Source organism: Bufo gargarizans, chromosome 3 (assembly GCF_014858855.1).
Source record: "Bufo gargarizans isolate SCDJY-AF-19 chromosome 3, ASM1485885v1, whole genome shotgun sequence".
Taxonomy (NCBI): Eukaryota; Metazoa; Chordata; class Amphibia; order Anura; family Bufonidae; genus Bufo; species Bufo gargarizans.
In genome coordinates, this window is record NC_058082.1 from 239,981,095 (window position 1) to 239,994,172 (window position 13,078).

Below are 13,078 nucleotides of genomic sequence, written 5' to 3' on the forward strand. Positions count from 1 at the left end.
CTTGCAGCTAATTTTTTGCACATAACATAATTTAATTCAGGAGCCACAAACAAAATAGTTTGATGTTTGTATTTTGCTTTGAGTCATAAAGTACACAATAAAGCAGATCTCTATTATATTTCTTTATTCAGCTCCAAAATTACAGCACTGGTTTCTAAGCTACTGTAGATGCTATTATTGTAATTTGAAACTCTGAATGTCTAGAAAAAGAAACTTTTTTTATTATATATGTGGCATGTGGTGCACTTTTCTTTTTGTCTGAAAAAAATTAGCAATATCATGTTGATGACATTCCCATAAATCCTAGAAAAATTCTAATTACCTGTAGCGTTTCACACTTTCCATTTAACCTGCTGCATAGTCTTTCATAATTGCTGACTAAAACCTCCAGCTCTTTCTTCAAGGGCTCGTGGGCAGCAGATGGCACTGTTGCAATGACGTTCTTCACGGACTCTGTCAAGAGCTTCACTTTTTCTTGTTTCTGTATAGCGTCTTCTTTTGCCCTCTGCAAACAGCAAAAGTTATTTTTGGAAACAGAGCTAAAATTTGTTGTCATAGACAGAAAACAAAAGTCATTGAGTAGGAATCAGTGTTACGCCATACGTTGTAAAAAGACAAAAAATCATGGAGCTTTAGGACTACTTCCAGTACAATATAGAGCAATGTACTGATATAAAGTTTCTCTTAGACTAAGCCCTCATGCACACGGCCGTTGTTTTGGTCCGCATCCGAGCCGCAGTTTTCGCGGCTCATATGCGGACCCATTCACTTCAATGAGCCGCAAAAGATGCTGATAGCACTCCGTTCCGTGGCCCCGCAAAAGAAAATCTAAAATGTCCTATTCTTGTCTTTTTTGTGGACAAGACTAGGCATTTCTACAATGAGCCACCCTTTCCGCTCTGCAAATTGCGTAAGGCACACGGACGACTTCCGTTCTTTGCGGATCTACGGTTTGTGGACTGCAAAAAATGGAACGGTCATGTGCATGTAGCCTATAAGGATCAACCATAAAAAAATTCTAACTGCAAGTTGTTAACCTTCTTAACCACCTCAGCCCCCCTGCTTAAACACCCTTAATGACCAGACCACTTTTTACAATTCTGCACTACACTACTTTCACCGTTTATTTCTCAGTCATGCAACTTACCACCCAAATGAATTTTACCTCCTTTTCTTCTCACTAATAGAGCTTTCATTTGGTGGTATTTCATTGCTGCTGCCATTTTTACTTTTTTGTTATTATAATGACATTTTTCACGTTCTGTTGTAAATTTTTTTTATAAAAACGACATCTATATATAAATTTTTCTCTAAATTAATTGTTCTACATGTCTTTGATAAAAATAAAATGTTTGGTTAAAAAAATGGTTTGGGTAAAAGTTATAGCGTTTACAAACTATGGTACAAAAATGTGAATTTCCGCTTTTTGAAGCAGCTATGACTTTCTGAGCACCTGTCATGTTTCCTGAGGTTCTACAATGCCCAGACAGTAGAAAAAACCCACAAATGACCCCATTTTGGAAGGTAGACACCCTAAGGTATTTGCTGATGGGCATAGTGAGTTCATGGAAGTTTTTATTTTTTGTCACAAGTTAGCAGAAAATGATGATTATTTTTTTCCTTACAAAGTCTCATATTCCACTAACTTTTGACAAAAAATAAAAACTTCCATGAACTCACTATGCCCATCACGAAATACCTTGGGGTGTCTTTTTTCCAAAATGCTGGGTGAGAGAAATAACTCAGCAAAAGACAACTGTTCCCATTTTTTTATACAAAGATGGCATTTGACCGAGATATTTCTCTCACCCAGCATGGGTATATGTAAAATGACACCCCAAAACACATTGCCCAACTTCTCGTGAGTATGGCGATACCACATGTGTGACACTTTTTTGCAGCCTAGGTAGGCAAAGGGGCCCACATTCCATAAAGCAACTTTAGGATTTCACAGGGCATTTTTTACACATTTTGATTTCAAACTACTTCTCACGCATTAGGGCCCCTAAAATGCCAGGGCAGTATAACTACCCCACAAGTGATCCCATTTTGGAAAGAAGACACCCCAAGGTATTCCGTGACAGCCATGGCGAGTTCCTAGAATCTTTTATTTTTTGTCACAAGTTAGTGGAATATGAGACTTTTTAAGAAAAAAAAATCCACATTTTCCGCTAACTTGTGACAAAAATAAAAAAATTCTAGGAACTCATCATGCCCCTCACGGAATACCTTGGGGTGTCTTCTTTCCAAAATGGGATCACTTGTGGGGTAGTTATACTGCCCTGGCATTTTAGGGGCCCTAATGCGTGAGAAGTAGTTTGAAATCAAAATGTGTAAAAAATGCCCTATGAAATCCTAAAGGTGCTCTTTGGAATGTGGGCCCCTTTGCCCACCCAGGCTGCAAAAAAGTGTCACACATGTGGTATTAACGTACTCAGAAGAAGTAGGGCAATGTGTTTTGGGGTGTCTTTTTACATATACCCATGCTGGGTGAGAGAAATATCTCGGCAAAAGACAACTTTTCCCATTGTTTTATACAAAGTTGGCATTTGACCAAGATATTTATCTCACCCAGCATGGGTATATGTAAAATGACACCCCAAAACACATTGCCCAACTTCTCCTGAGTACGGCGATACCACATGTGTAACACTTTTTTGCAGCCTAGATGCGCAAAGGGGCCCAAATTCCTTTTAGGGGGGCATTTTTAGACATTTGGATCCCAGACTTCTTCTCACGCTTTAGGGCCCCTAAAATGCCAGGGCAGTAAAAATACCCCACATGTGACCCCACTTTGGAAAGAAGACACCCCAAGGAATTCAATGAGGGGCATGGCAATTTTATAGAAGATTTTTTTTTTTGGGCACAAGTTAGCGGAAATTGATTTGTTTACGTTTTTTTCTCACAAAGTCTTCCTTTCCGCTAACTTGGGACAAAAGGTTCAATCTTTCATGGACTCAATATGCCCCTCAGCGAATACCTTGGGGTGTCTTCTTTCCGAAATGGGGTCACATGTGGGGTATTTATACTGCCCTGGCATTTTAGGGGCCCTAAAGCGTGAGAAGAAGCCTGATATATAAATGTCTAAAAAAATGTACGCATTTGGATTCCGTGAGGGGTATGGTGAGTTCATGTAAGATTTTTATTTTTTGACACAAGTTAGTGGGAAAAAAAATAATAATCAATTTCCGCTAACTTGTACCAAAAAAATGTCTAAATGGAGCCTTACAGGGGGGTGATCAATGACAGGGGTTGATCAGGGAGTCTATATGGGGTGATCACCACCCTGTCATTGATCACCCCCCTGTAAGGCTCCATTCAGATACCCGTATGTGTTTTGCGGATCCGATCCATGGATCCGTGGATCCGTAAAACACATACGGATGTCTGAATGGAGCCGTACAGGGGGGTGATCATCCCATATAGACTCCCTGATCACCCCCCTGTAAGGCTCCATTCAGAGTTCCGTATGTGTTTTGTGGATCCACGGATCCATGGATCGGATCCGCAAAACACATACGGACGTCTGAATGGAGCCTTACAGGGGCGTGGTCAATGACAGGAGGGTGATCAGGGAGTCTATATGGGGTGATCACCCCCCTGTCATTGATCACCCCCCTGTAAGGCTCCATTCAGACGTCCGTATGTGTTTTGCGGATCCGATCCATGGATCCGTGGATCTGTAAAACACATACGGATGTCTGAATGGAGCCGTACAGGGGGGTGATCATCCCATATAGACTCCCTGATCACCCGCCTGTAAGCCTCCATTCAGAGGTCCGTATGTGTTTTGCGGATCCGATCCATGGATTCGTGGATCTGTAAAACACATACGGACATCTGAATGAAGCCTTACAGGGGGGTGATCAATGACAGGGGGGTGATCAGGGAGTGTATATGGGATGATCACCCCCCTGCAATGCTCCATTCAGAGTTCCGTATGTGTTTTATGGATCCACGGATCCATGGATCGGATCCACAAAACACATACGGACGTCTGAATGGAGCCTTACAGGGGGGTGATCAATAACAGTGGGGTGATCAGGGAGTGTATATGGGGTGACTACCCCCCTGTCATTGATCACCCCCCTGCAATGCTCCATTCAGACGTCCGTATGTGTTTTGCGGATCCGATCCATGGATCGGATTTGTAAAACACATACGGACGTCTGAATTGAGCCTTACAGGGGGGTGATCAATGACAGGGGCGTGGTCAATGACAGGGAGGTGATCAGGGAGTCTATATGGGGTGATCACCCCCCTGTCATTGATCACCCCCCTGTAAGGCTCCATTCAGATGTCCGTATGTGTTTTGCGGATCCGATCCATGGATATGTGGATCTGTAAAACACATACGGATGTCTGAATGGAGCCTTACAGGGGGGTGATCAATGACAGGGGGGTGATCAGGGAGTATATATGGGATGATCACCCCCCTATCATTGATCACCCCCCCTGGAAGGCTCCATTCAGACGTTCGTATGTGTTTTGCGGATCCGATCCATGGATCCGTGGATCCGTAAAACACATACGGACATCTGAATGGAGCCTTACAGGGGGGTGATCATCCCATATAGACTCCCTGATCACCCGCCTGTAAGGCTCCATTCAGGGGTCCGTATGTGTTTTGCGTATCCGATCCATGGATCCGTGGATCCGTAAAACACATACGGACGTCTGAATGAAGCCTTACAGGGGGGTGATCAATGACAGGGGGGTGATCAGGGAGTGTATATGGGATGATCACCCCTGTAAGGCTCCATTAAGACATCCGTATGTGTTTTGCGGATCCAATCCATGGATCTGTGGATCCGTAAAACACATACGGACGTCTGAATGGAGCCTTACAGGGGGTGATCATCCCATATAGACTCCCTGATCACCCCCCTGTAAGGCTCCATTCAGAGGTCCGTATGTGTTTTGCGGATCCGATCCATGGATTCGTAAAACACATACGGACGTCTGAATGGAGCCTTACAGGGGGGTGATCATCCCATATAGACTCCCTGATCACACTCCTGTATGACTCCATTTAGAGTTCCGTATGTGTTTTACGGATCCACGGATCCATGGATCGGATCCGCAAAACACATACGGACGTCTGAATGGAGCCTTACAGGGGGGTGATCAATGACAGGGGGTGATCAGGGAGTGTACATGGGGTGATTATCCCCCTGTCATTGATCACCCCCCTGTAAGGCTCCATACAAACGTCCGTATGTGTTTTGCGGATCCGATCCATGGATCCGTGGATCTGTAAAACACATACGGACGTCTGAATGGAGCCTTACAGGGGGGTGATCAATGACAGGGGGGTGATCAGGGAGTCTATATGGGGTGATCAGGGGTTAATAAGGGGTTAATAAGTGACAGGGGGGTGTAGTGTGGTGTGGTGATTGGTGCTACTTATTACTGAGCTGCCTGTGTCCTCTGGTGGTCGATCCAAGCAAAAGGGACCTCCGGAGTACCAGGTAGCAGGTAAATTAGACACTGTTAGCAAAACAGCTTCTAATATACCTGTTAGGGGTTAAAAAAAATCGCATCTACAGCCTGCCAGCGAACGATCGCCGCTGGTAGGCTGTAGATCAGCTAGTTTACCTCCGGTTCCTGTGTTTACCTCCGGTTCCTGTCACAGGAAATCTCGCATCTCGCGAGAGGACGCGCCAGCGCGTCCTAGAGGAATAACAGGGCCGCTGCCAGGACGCAATCCTGCATACGGCGGTTCTGTAGTGGTTAATCAGATGTCTGGAAAAATAATATACCATGTACTAGTAAGTAGGGATGAGTGAACACCTGGAAGTTCAGGTTCGCCGGGTTCGGCTGAACTTTGGCTCAAAGTTTAGGTTCAGGACCCGAATTTGACCCAAACTTCACCCCAAACCCGAACCCCATTGAAGTCAATGGGGACCCGAACTTTGGGGCATGAAAATGCCTATAAAATAGACATATACTGAACAAAAATATTAACGCAACACTTTTGGTTTTGCTCCCATTTTGCATGAGCTGAACTCAAAGATCTGAAACATTTTCTACATACACAAAAGACCCATTACTCTCAAATATTGTTTACAAATCTGTCTAAATCTGTGTTAGCGAGCACTTCTCTTTTGCCGAGAAAATCCATCTCACCTCACAGGTGTGGCATATCAAGGTGCTGATTAGACAGCATGAATATTGCACAGGTGTGCCTTAGACTTCCCACAAAAAAATGCCACTCTGAAATGTGCAGTTTTGCCTTACTGGAATGTTGGTCCACTCCTCTTCAATAGCTGTGCAAAGTTGCAGCATGTTGGCAGGAACTGGAACACGCTGTGGTATACGCCGATCCGGAGCATCCCAAACATGCTCAATGGGTGACATGTCCGGTGAGATGTCTGGGATGTTTTCAGCTTCCAGGAATTGTGTACAGATCCTTCCAATATGGGGCCGTGCATTACGAAAATTGGCCTCAGGATCTCATCATGGTATCTCTGTGCATTAAAAATATCATCAATAAAATGCACCTGTGTTCGTTGTCCATAACATACACCTGCCCATACCATGACCCCACTGCCACCATGGGCCACTCGATCCACAACGTTGATGTCAGCAAACCGGTCACCCACACAACGTCACACACTCTGTCTGCCATCTGCCCTGAACAGTGAAAACCGGGACTCATCCGTGAACAGAACGCCTCTCCAATGTGCCAGATGCCATCGAATGTGAGCATTTGCCCACTCAAGTCGGTTACAACGACAAACTGCAGTCAGGTCCAGATCCCGATAAGGACGACGAGCATGCAGATGAGCTTCCCTGAGATAGTTTCTGACAGTTTGTGCAGAAGTTCTTTGGTTATGCAAACCGATTGTTGCTGCAGCTGTAACGGGTGGCTGGTCTCAGACCATCATGGAGGTGAACATGCTGGATGTGGAGGTCCTGGCCTGGTGTGGTTACACGTGGTGTGCGGTTGTGAGGCCGATTGGATATACTGCCAAATTCTCTGAAAAACGTCTTTGGAGACGGCTTATGGTATAGAAATGAAGCGTGGGCAACAGCTCTGGTAGACATTCCTGCAGTCAGCATGCCAACTGCACGCTCCCTCAAACATTGCAACATCTGTGGCATTGTGCTGTGTGATCAAACTACACATTTGTCTTTTATTGTGGGAAGTCTAAGGCACACCTATGCAATATTCATGCTGTCTTTTCTTTTCAATTCTCTTTTTATTGATTTTTACTTTTAAATAAAACATAAAATTGAATAAATGGTACATTGTTGATTAGAAAATACATTTGTCATGAATAATAACAAGACCCTATTTCCCAGAAATATTAACATTTCATAGATATATGTTCGGTATCTTGTACCAAAATGTTATAAGTTAGGAAGGTATTATGGATGAAAAAGTGGGATAAGGATAGTTTAGGAGAGGTAGAGGGAAGGGGGGAGGAAAGGAGTAAAGAGGGCTCAAAGTATACATGCTGTCTAATCAGCACTGTGATATGCCACATCTGTGAGGTAGGATGGATTATGTCGGCAAAGGAGAAGTGCTCACTAACACAGATTTAGACAGAATTGTGAACAATATTTGAGAGTAATTGGTCTTTTGTGCATGTAGAGTTCAGCTCATGCAAAATGGGAGCAAAACCAAAAGTGTTGCATTTATTATAAAATAAATTTGTGAAGACTAAAAAACATTGGGAAATAGAAAAGAGAATGCAAATAAAAAGTGCACTGGAGAATAACAATGGCTGGGTGCGGCCGGTATACTTGTCTACTCAGCACAAGGTATGGACAAGTCCTGTGGTATCCATGCCTGTTTCATTTTAATGAACATGAGCTTGTCCACATTGGCTGTGGACAGGCAGCTGTGCTTGTCTGTGATCACCAAGCCCCCCCCCCCCCCGCCATGCTAAACACACGTTCAGACAATACACTGGTCGCAGGGCAGGCCAGCACCTCCAAGACATAAAGGGCAAGCTCAGGCCATGTGCCCAATCTGGAGACCCAGAAGTTGAATGGGGCAGACCCATGAGTCAGTACGTGTAGGCGTCTGCACATGTACTGTTCCACCATGTTGCTGAAATGCTGCCTCCTGCTAAGATGCTCCATATCAGCTGGTGGTGCTGGTTGTTGTGGCATGCTGACAAAGCTTTTCCACATTTTGGCCATGCTAACCCTCCCTTCTGAGGTGCTGGCAGTGCCCCAGCTGCGTTGGCGACCTCTTCCTCCTCCTCTGCCTTCGCTTTGTGCTTCCACTGAGCACCCGCTGTCAGGTGGGAATGCCATCAGCAGCACATCTACCAGCGTGCGCTTGTACTTGCGCATCTTCCTTTCACGCTCTAGTGACGGAATTAAGGATGTCACATTGTCCTTGTCCTGGATATCCAGCAGAATGGCCATCCAGTAATAAGCACTGGTTAGAATGTGGGCAACTCAGCGGTTATTGCGCAAGGCACTGCAGCATGTAGTCGCTCATGTGTGCCAGGCTGCCCAGAGGCAATGACAAACTATACTTTGTGAGAGATATATTGTCTATGTCCTCTGTATCCCCCCCAGCCACGCTCCAGTGATGCCCATGAGCTGCTTTAGCTGCCACCCTGCTGTGAACACGGTTCCTCCTCATCATCATCATTCTCCTCCACATCTTCCAGAACTGTTCCCTGGATGGACAGTTGTGTATCTGGCCTCTGTTGGTGCAGGAACCCACCCTCTGAGCCACGTGTGAATGACTAACCTGATAACCATGGAAATGATCCCTGTTCCTTCTGTGCCACATCCACTTCCATCATCGCCCAAAGTGTTTTTTCAAGGGGACATATAAGTGGGATAGGAATGCTGAGGACAGCGTCATCGGCACTGGCCATGTTGGTGGAGTACTCAAAACAGCGCAACACAGCACACACGTCCCAAATGGAGACCCACTCATTGGTGGTTAAGTGGGGCTGTTCCGAAGAGCGACTCTAAAGTGCATGCTGCAGCTGAAACTCCAGTATCGCCTGCTGCTGCTCGCATAGTCTCTCCAGCATGCGCAAGGTCGAGTTCCACCTTGTGGGTACATCGCATAGGAGGCTTTAAGCTGTAAGGCCAAAGTTACGCTGCAGTGCAGACAGGCAAGCAGCAGCATAGTAAGAATGCTGAAAGCGCGCAGAGATGGCCCTCACTTTCTGTAGCAGCTCTGACATATTGGGGTAATTTTTTAGGAACCTCTGCACCACCAAATTCAGCACAGGCAAGGGATGTGCGTCAAACCAGCTAGGCCAAGAGCTGCTATGAGATTTCGCCCGTTATTGCACACCACCAGGCCAGGCTTGACGCTCAGTGGCACCAACCACTCATCGGTCTGTTGTTCCATGCCCATCACAGCTCCTGCGCGGTGTGGGTTTTTTCCTCCATACAGATGAGTTTCAAAACAGCCTGCTGTCATTTCCCCCTTGCTGTGCTGAAGTTGGAGGTGAAGGTGTTACGCTGACCAGATGAGGAGGTGGTAGGAAAGGCAACAGGTGGCAAAGAGAAACATCCTGCAATCCTCGGAAGCGGAAGGACATGCAAGAAACTGCGATCCGCTTCAGGCCCAGCCGCCACTGCATTTACCCAGTGTGCAGTTAGGGAGATATAACATCCCTGCCCATGCTTACTGGTCCACTTATCAGTGGTAATGTGGACCTTGCCACAGATGGCATTGCGCAGTGCACACCTAATTTTGTCCATCACTTGGTTGTGCAGGGCAGGGATGGCTCGCCTGGAAAAGTAGTGGTGGCTGGGAACCACGTACTGTGGGACAGCCACTGCCATAAGGTTTTTAATAGTCTCCATCTCCACCAGACGGAATGACAGCATTTCAAAGGCCAGGATTTTGAAATGCTGGCATACAGGGCCAGGGATCAAGGGTGGGTAGGGGGGTACTTCCTCTTTCACTCCAGTGTATGGGAGATGGACAGCTGAACTCTTCCATGGCAAAGTGTGGAGATGTTTGGTGATGGTGACGGAAGTGGTGGCATTACTGCCACATCCTCTGTTTGCTGGGTGGCAGGTGCCACTGTCACTCCAGAGGGGGAGGAAGAGGCCAAAACTGCAGCAGAAGAGGGAGCAGGAGGAGTCTGAGATCTTTCATGGTTTTTGAGGTGTTTACTCCACTGGACTTCATGCTTTGGAACATTTATGTGCAAAACCAGTACCGTCTTGTCAGCACATTGTCTGAAGAACTGCCACCCTAGGGAACTCCTTGGAGCTGGATTTGGTGTACTCAGTCCCTGGGTGTGGTGAGCAGTAGAAAGCGTACTGGCTAGGGGACGGCCACTCTGCTTTTGCACCCTGCTCCCTCTTTTGCTGTGCAGCTGGTGCCTTGTGACCACCATCTCTTCCTTCAAACTGCACATGTTACTCGCATGACCTTGATTCCATGTGGGGTCTAGGACTTCATCATCCTCCACATCATCTTCCACCTACTCTTTACCCATGCCCTTCTTGTCGGTCTACACACTGCAGAAACCCAAAGCAGTTGGCACCTGTGTTTCGTCATCATCAGAGACATGCTGCAGTGGTCCTTCCATGTCCACATCCTGAAACATAAGTGGTTGAGCATCGGTGCACTCAATCTCTTCCACTTCTGGTAGTCATAAAAAAGCATAAGAAACTTCATCATGACTTGGGGCTCAGACTGTTTGGCTGATTTGCAAGGGGGTGAGTTGAAAGACAGATGCCAATGGGCTGCAGGTGCCAACTCTGCACTTTCAGCAGGGGACCGGGTGGGAGACAATGTGAAGTAACTGAAGGCACTGTCAGCCACTCAATCTACTACCGCCTCTACTTGTTCTGGCCTCACCATTCGTATACCGGTATTCGGGCCTACAAAATAACTCTGAAGTTTTTCTCGTCTAAGTACTCCTGAGGAAGGTGCATCATTTGGGCTTGTAGTTGGCACAGATCGACCCTGTCCTCTCCCTGCAACAGGAGCTCCACCAACACCAGCCACACCATGGCCAGGGTCACGTCCCTTATTTGATCCTCTCCTCATTCTTTGAGGTCACCCACCGAACTAAGAGACGGATAAACTATATTCATTTCCATGTCACATATGCAATGCAGGTGTACCTCACACAAAAATTGGGTATATTTCACCAACCGAACTAACAGACTAATTAACTATGTCAATTTCACTGTCATGTATGCAATGCAGTTGTACCTGAGATAAAAATTTGGTGTATTTCACCCACCGAACTAATAGACAAATTAACTTCACTGTCACATATGCAATGCAGGCATACCTCAGACAAAAATTGGGTATATTTCACCCATCGAACTAACAGACAAATTAACTATATACATTTCACTGTCAAGTATGCAATGTATGTGTACCTCAGAAAAAAAAAAGGGTATATGTGAACCTCTGAACTAACAGACGGATTAACTGTATTTATTTCCCTGTCAGGTATGCAATGCAGGTGTACCTCACACAAAAATTGGGAAAATGTCACCCACCAATCTAAGAGACGGATTAACTATATGTGACACAGTGAGGGGTTGTTTCTGGCAAGGCAGGTATTTTCCTCCCAGGATGTGCAGAATTTTGAGAAAGAGAGATTTTCCAGGAATTTTAAGCACTTTTGACTCAGGTAAAATCTATTTGTGCAAAAATCTAATTTCTTGGCCCATTGGAACACATTTTACCCAAAACAAATTTTAGGAAATTCACTTATCTCTACAGTGCTAAACAATAAATTTCATGTTTCTATAACATCCTACAAGAACAATATATTTGTAATGATAACATATTGCCCTAGAAGAGGACAATTTTTTAAATAAAATATTCCTAGTAGTGTTGTTCAAGCACCAAAGTGCTTGAGTGCTCGAGTATAACACTTTGGGATGCTCGGGTGCTCTACAGAGTACCCGAGCTGAATGGAAGTCAATGGGAGAACCCAAGCATTAAACCAGGCACCCCCTGTTTTGAAGAGGGGAGGGTGTCTGGTCCCCCTGAGGTCTATGCAGAAGATTGCTGTACAGTGGGGGAATCCCCCAGTGTGAGTCCACGTTTTGACTCCATATATAGCTATGTCCATATCTGGAGTCAGTGCTTAGGGACACACAGTGTATTTAAATCTAATTTAGGCTCTATTTCTGAAAAGTTTCTGTCAGGATTTGAAATCACAACCTTCTACATTAGAGGGAAGAACCTTAACCATTCAGCTATAAAGCTGAATGATAAATGGTGTCAGAAAAACCTCATAGTAGTTTCTCATGTCCTTTATAGAGATAGCCTTGCGGTTCGCCAAATTCTTTTACATTGTGAAGAACTTTGATCCATGACACATCCATCAGGTGGTACAGGACAATTGAGACATTTCAGCACATGGAAATGCCCCCTACCTTATAAATAAACCTGATCTGGCCGCCATTTTACATTCAGTCTTTTGCCATTGTAGGGAGAGGTTGCTGTGTGGAGCAGGGACAGACTGTTAGAGACACCAAACGCTAGCTAATAGGGCCACAAAAGTCCTTTAAAGGACTGGTATAGGTGTGCTATCGATAGGTGTGACTTACTGAGGGGTGTAATATACAAATAATATACTTTGTAATATAGAAAGTATATTAGAGCGCATCTGTATTGTGCAGCAGTTGTGTGCCGTTCTGCTGAGATACTGCAGCTACACAGAGTGCCAAACGCTTTTGGAACAAATAATTTCTACTGGTGTGATATAACAGTTGCCCCCCAAAAAACTGATTGAAGCAGGGGTGTTATATACCAATAATATACTTTCTATATAGTGCATTTAGGTAGTGCAGCATTTGTTTGCCATTTTGCTGCATTACTGCAGCTACAGATAGTGACAAACGCCATTGGAACAAATAATTTCTACTGGTGTAATATACCAGCTGCCCCCCAATTTTTTTATTGAAGCAGGGGTGTTATATACCAATTATATACTTTCTATATAGTGCATTTGGGTAGTGCAGTATTTGTGTTATAGAATTTCAACTATCATAATATTTTTTTTTCCAAGAGGGGGGATTTCGTTAGCCATGTTTTTAATCCAATTTTATATTTTTAATTATTTTAAACATATGTATTTGACCTGTATTTGTACTGGCCTGC

The 13,078-nt window shown here is 45.0% G+C and overlaps 1 protein-coding gene across 6 annotated transcripts in view; it reads right to left on the bottom strand.

Annotated features, from left to right (window-relative positions):
• DMD (dystrophin) overlaps positions 1 to 13,078 on the bottom strand; it is a 3,186,583-nt gene that overhangs the window by 1,776,185 nt on the left and 1,397,320 nt on the right. For all 6 annotated transcript variants that reach the window (XM_044284724.1, XM_044284721.1, XM_044284723.1 and 3 more), the window contains one exon: positions 323 to 505. In XM_044284724.1, coding sequence (XP_044140659.1) covers positions 323 to 505 — 183 coding nt within the window. The remainder of the gene's footprint in view (positions 1 to 322; positions 506 to 13,078) is intronic.